The sequence below is a fragment of the Phlebotomus papatasi genome, chromosome 4, assembly GCF_024763615.1.
Source record: "Phlebotomus papatasi isolate M1 chromosome 4, Ppap_2.1, whole genome shotgun sequence".
NCBI classification, from domain to species: Eukaryota; Metazoa; Arthropoda; class Insecta; order Diptera; family Psychodidae; genus Phlebotomus; species Phlebotomus papatasi.
In genome coordinates this window covers 1652270-1658830 of record NC_077225.1, presented here as the reverse complement: position 1 = coordinate 1658830, position 6561 = coordinate 1652270, and the positions used below count along the sequence as shown (strand labels likewise).

Sequence of the window (6561 nt, the reverse complement as noted above, 5' to 3'; positions counted from 1 at the left end):
CTGGAACCTTTTGATCCCACGTGATCCCTTCTTTCCAGAGGTGTTGCATAAATAGCTCGGCATTTATCATTATTGGTGCCAACCATCCTAGTGCATCGAAGATTGAGGCCACTGAGGATAAAACTTGACGTTTTGTGATTGTCTCAATATCATCAATTTGAATTCGAAAGGTAAAACTGTCAATATGAGTGTTCCATCGAATTCCAAGAGTTTTGATAAAATTATTTTCAAAAAAATCAACATAATTTGTATTGATCATTTGTCTCGGAAGTTCTTTTAACATTTTATAATCGTTTGAGACCCATTTTCTTAAGTTAAAACCTCCCAGCTTTAATAATTCATTTAGCTGTATCCTTGCTTCAATTGCTTCTTCCACCGTATCAGAACCACTGAGTAAGTCATCAACATAAAAATCCCTAGTAAGGATCTTTTGTGCTGGAGGATATTTAATGCCTTCGTCTTCGGCCAATTGATGAAGTGCTCTGACTGATAAATACGTTGCTGCTGCTGTACCGTATGTCACAGTGTTAAGCACATACTCTTGGACTGGTTCAGATTCATTGAAACGCCATAGTATGCGTTGGTAATCCCTGTCTTCTTCTCTGACAAGAATTTGTCTAAACATTTTCTCAATATCTGCGGTGAAAGCGACCTTGTATTTGCGCCATCTGGTAAGGATTTTCGTTAAATCTTCTTGCAACTTAGGTCCAACGCATAGTAAGTCATTCAGAGATTTTCCATTTGTAGTTTTGCATGAGCCATCGAAAACTACTTGTGTTTTCGTTGTTGTACTATCTTCCTTCTTAACTGCGTGATGGGGAAGATAATATTTTCCTTGTCCCTCTTTGGCTAGAGACATATATGACCCAATGTCAAGTATTCTCTCATAAATCGATGATAATCTTCCCTTAGTTCGGGGTCCTGTTTAAATTTCTTTTCCATGTTTAAAAATCTGGCCATTGCCTTACGTCTGGAGTCTCCCAGAACAGGATTTTCCTCTTTGAATGGCAGGGCTACCACATATCTGCCATCCCAATTTCTCGTAAATGTTTTGCGGAAATGTTTCTCACAAAAGTCATCAGTTAATTGTCTTTCCAGTGGTTGTGTATCCATTTCCCAGAATCTTCTGAGATTGGTGTCAATCTCTGCCATTGTTACCATGCTTGTAACATAGGCTTGAGGAGAGTCATGTTTATGATCTCCGAAAATTATCCACCCTAACTGTGTCTTTTGTAGGGTTAAATCATTTATCTTCTTAATGCCATTTGTAATGACATTTCTATACACACCAACCCCTAGAATCAAGTCGATTTCTGAAGCTTTATTGAAGTTTGGATCCGCCAAGATCAAGTTAGATGGAATCAAGCCATCATCTAGCTTGAGATCTTGTGACGGAAGTAATCCAGTTAGTTTTGGGAGCACATACGCATTTGCTTGAATAGGGTATTGATCTGAGAAATGTGATTTTAGGCATATGTCTACAATGAAATTTGATGTATTGTTTTGTACATCTCCAATGACTTTTATTGATGCTCTTATTCTCTGCTTCGGAAGTTTCAACATTTGAGCTACTCTACCGGTGATGAAATTGTCTCCAGCACCAGAATCTAATAATGCTCTAAAGACATACCATTATCCATCATCTGCCTGAACCCTTACCGAAGCGGTTGGAAAAATATGGGCTACACTGTTTGTGTCGAGAACGTGTACTTGGCCCGCGGAGTTATTATTTGAAGCCTCTGAATTTGTGTTTCCAGTATTATTCTTGACCTGGGTTACCAGACTTGTGGAATGTGCTGAATTGGAGTCCTTCTTTGGGGCATGCATAATACTATGATGCTTCTTTTTGCACGTTTTACAGCAATATTTGCTGGTGCAATCTTTGGAATTATGCTTTCCAAAGCAATTAAAACACAATGAATTATTTTTGACGAATTTCTTTTTCTCGTCATAGGTCATTGATTTAAATTTTTCACACTTTGATAGCCAGTGTGATTCATTGCAAGCTGGGCATGATAGTGTCTCAACTGCAGTGCTGTGGTAGCTTGTCTTTTTTGCAGACTTAGACTTTTGTTTTGTTTTATACTCCAATTTTTTTTCTTGCGTAAGAACATGGAATCTGGCTTCCAAAAAGTCTAGCAAAGTATCGATAGTAGGCATTTCCCGTGCATTTTTCACGTTTTGTTCGAAAATGCGTGTGCTCTCTGAGTCTAATTTACGCAGAGCAAATGCTGTAATAAAGCTGTGTGGGCAAATATTTTTTATGCCATCCAAAGCTGTCACACATTCCTCCAGCACATCATGCAATTTGATTATATCTGCTGCACTCCTGTATTCAACAGTTTTGAGATCTAAAATCGCATTGATGTATGATCATACGATTCTTCGGTCATTATCATATCTTTTTATAATCAGATCGAGCGCAATTTTGTAATTTCTTGCTGTTAGCGCCAAGCGTCCAATTACCCTCTTTGGTTCTGGGCCCAAATATGACAAAAGGTATTGGAATTTTTCAATTTTGGAGAGGGATTTATTCTTATGGATTATGCTCATATACAATTGTATGAATGTCTTCCATTCCTTTGGCTCTCCCGTGAAAGTTGATATTGTGATGGGCTCGAGTTTTGGTGGCCTTCGCTTTGCATGCATTTTGCTTCGCGTTCTTCTTGCTGAATCGGCATTATCAGCCTCCTCGCTTGACTCTGAGTCAGAGTCGCTGGAATTGTCGTCAGTATCTGTTTCATCGTCAGTGAGAAGTGAATGAATTTGTGCGTCATCAACAGGAATTTTGTAAGTTCATCTGTTTTCGAAGAAAGTGCTTTCTTTGCGTGAGTTTTTTTTATTGCACCAGTGCCTTTTAATTGTGCAATCTTAAGTGCAACAAACTCTTTGATTTTTTGCAAGATTTCTGTGCCTCTTTCGAAGTATTCGTTCTTGAAATACTCATCGTTTTTCTCTAAGTTTTTCTTAAGAGATTCTTCAGAGCGAACGAAAATATTATAGATATCTTGTGAGCTATTTAATTGCTTTTTTAGAAAGTCCTCTTTAATCCTCTCCTTAGGCAGTTTTTTAAGTTTACTGAGGACCTTTTCAAAGTACTCGACATAGTCTTTTTGTTCTTGTTGCACTGCCTCATAGAGTGCCTTCTTCACCGAACTTGATTCCACGTCATCATTTTCCTCCTTTTCCTGAGGAAGACTTACATCCTTCATACCATGCGCCATAGTAATTTAATCAGAAATACTTTTGAAAATTTTAGTTTATTTCCTTCTCCAATTTTTTAATACAACTGTAGCAAAATTCAAATTTAAAATGTTTTAATGTAGATAATGCTTTCGCGATTTTTCTCTCCCTCGTCTTCTTCCCAGCCCTTGTCCTTTTTTCTTTAATGCAAAGAGCCGTGGTGGATTTGAATCATCCGGAATTTTAGTCAATTTTGCTTCTTCCTGAAGCTGCTTTCTCTGTTTCCACTCCTGAAGTGTGAGCCTTTGTGAGCCAATACGAATTGGCTCCGGGTCAGTTTGGTGAGATCTTGGGGGTAGAATCTGCAGGGATGGTGGAATTTCTTTGCTCCCTGCCGCGGCTTTAAGAAAATCTCGTAATGCGTTCCTTCTTAGCCTATCCTCTTCTCCCTCACCCAGCGGTTTTGCCGTAAAATATGGCAAACTTTCCGGCTTCACTAAGATAAAAAGATTATTATCTCAAAAAATATCAATTTATGATTAAACACTCTACGAGTGCTCAACTAAAAATTGATATTTTCACTTAATTTTGCACGAGGTGACAGGTTGCCAATGAAGGCAGTCTATGTGTGCAGAAATTATGTGGAGCGTTGCTTAAGGATAGGAATTGGGAATGAGGATTCTAAGGATTTATAAATTGTCTTACTTATTGTATTAAAATTTCTCAAAATACTGCGACTCTATGGCGAAGTGTTTCGGGTGTACTGACGGCGATGATGGCTGCACTGGCTGCGGTTGATGGCTACACAGGCGGCGTCTTCTTTCTGGGTGCTCTAGTAGCGGCTAATCTGGCTACAATGGCGGTGCTTAGGCGGCGGCTAACGGTTGTACCGGCGGCTGATTTATGGTGCTCTAGCAGCAACTGGATGTCTGCACTTAGCGGCGGAGGCTTCAATGCTCTGGCAGCGGCTGGATGGCTGCACTGGCGGCTTCAATGCTCTGGCAGCGGCTGGATGGCTGCACTGGCGGCTTCAATGCTCTGGCAGCGGCTGGATGGCTGCACTGGCGGCTTCAATGCTCTGGCAGCGGCTGGATGGCTGCACTGGCGGATTCAATGCTCTAGCAGCGGCTGGATGGCTGCACTGGCGTCTTCAATGCTCTGGCAGCGGCTGGATGGCTGCACTGGCGGCTTCCATGCTCTGGCAGCGGCTGGATGGCTGCACTGGCGGCGGAGTGAGTAGAGACTGGTCGCTCTACCCGTAGTGGACTGTATGTGGATGGTGCTGCCGGAGGGAGGGTCTTCCGGAACGTCTCACGGGCTAATGAATGACTTCAGGCCTCCTGGGGTGCCTCACGGCCTCCTCTGGACACACTTCTGGATGACGACGATGCGGAATCTTCCCAGGCACTGAAACCCAATTTGCCCAGGGTCTCGTCTGGCACTGACTCCTCTACTACAGGGATCTAACTCCTTCCTTGGGGGGTCCTCTCTGGCACTGACTCCTTCCTTGGGGGTCCTCTCTGGCTCTGGATACTGCTGCTCTCTGTTTCCTCAGACTGCACCGTGCTGGATCTGGCACACCTTGGAGTACTCCTCAGGGATTGCTCCCGATAAACCAAGGCGGCACCGATGGACCAATGTAAACGCAAGTAAAGACTTGGAGTTCTTGGTCGGTTGAACAGATTTATTGCCAAAAATCGATCACCTTTTATACATAAATTTTGCTTACACTAACAATTTGATTATTGAGGGGAAATTGGAAATATTGGGAAAATTGTGGGGAAATCTTAGATATTGCCGGAATTTATACTATTTACATTCATATAAACTAGTCGTTAATTAATATCACAATATATATTTTGAGCTTATGCCTTATGCTTTATTTCTTGATCTTGCAATATAAAACTTATTACTACTGAATTTTATTATACTCTTAATACATATAATATTATATAGTATTACATTCGTAGTATAACATCTTAATAATTCTAATATCTGTTCATCTATTGAACAGTCAACAAGAATGACTCAATAGAAATGCAATTTTTGTAAGGTTTTTTTTCTTGTTGCGAACAGAAATTATGTTTTACAAACAATTATTACTACATGACATAATGTTTCATCTGTGTATCAAGAAAGATACGATATGTTTCATTAATGCAACATGAAAAGAGTCAATATGAAAATGTTTTGATTAAACATACATCAACGAAAAGCATTAAAATGAGAATTTTACCATCATGGAAAAAATCTTCAAAGTGATGTCACAATCTTTTTTTTCATCTTATTATTTTTTCTCTTGCAACAAAATATTTTTTTTTATCACTCTGTCAGGATAGTTTTTAATTACAATTTATAGCATAATCAATGGAAATGTAATTCTGCGGTGTAAATATTTTCAGCTCATTCTACATCCCGTATTCAGTGCAGATTTATAATTCTTTTAATAATGTATTGTAAAAGAAATACTACCAAATTATCGAATTAACATGAAAACTCGGAAGCCAAACAATAAATTTTAAATATAATTTTAAAAGCAAAGAATCATAGATAACAGAATACCTTGACATTATTCATCTTGTTCAGGATGTTATCAGTTTTGTCATAAACATTGAATATTACTAGTCAGTAAAATAAATAAAATAAATTTATGTGACATCTAATCTGTAAATTACTTACAGGGATGTTTTGCTTATTTTTCATGAATTATAAAAGTTTTCATTGGAAATACTTTCTTATAAAGCTCGAGAAACTGTTACAAATGAAAAAAAATGAAACTTGCAAACGTGTATTTTGTGAAACTCATTTAACAAAAGTTACTCATGGTCACAAACATTTTATGAAAAATAAATTGTATATTATAGCATAGCATATAACAGTAAAATATTTTCATATAATTCATTTCTGCATGATACAGCATTGAAACATATGCTACATATGGATGAACAAGAGAAATACATTTAATCCGTTTTCTTATCTTTAAAAAATTTGAGGGGAGAAAATCATGTAGTTATAGCAAATTAATATAAAAGGGACAGATAATCCTAACCGGCTTATGTAGGTGAGATTCTTAACGTGAGCTAACTCGGAGTGCATGCAAATTCGATTTGATGCTGAAGTTGGGAGACGCCATTCAGTTATCTTGAATCAAATTCGTGAAATTATACAAGTTTTGTATTTGAACCAAAATGTCAAGGATTTGGATGAACTGACAGAAAAGTGTTATATGGGTGAAATGTAGACCAGAATGTTCTCTATAATTTTGCCGTAGAACTTGAACTCATCGATTACTCAGAAGCCAAGATAAGCGAGGTTTTTTGTTTCTTAACTCGTTTTTTCATCCAGAGTGCCCCAAGAGTTCATTTGTTGAACTTCAAC

At 38.4% G+C, this 6561-nt stretch overlaps 1 protein-coding gene across 1 annotated transcript; it reads right to left on the bottom strand.

Moving 5' to 3' along the window:
• Window positions 1–342: 342 nt before the first annotated feature.
• On the bottom strand, window positions 343–3224 carry LOC129808469 (uncharacterized). Its single transcript, XM_055858249.1, has 4 exons — window positions 3080–3224; window positions 969–1175; window positions 454–849; window positions 343–389 (listed from the first exon to the last, which is right to left on the bottom strand). Exons 1-4 carry the CDS (start codon window positions 3222–3224, stop codon window positions 343–345), a joined length of 795 nt encoding a protein of 264 aa, XP_055714224.1.
• Between the last annotated feature and the right edge of the window lie 3337 nt (window positions 3225–6561).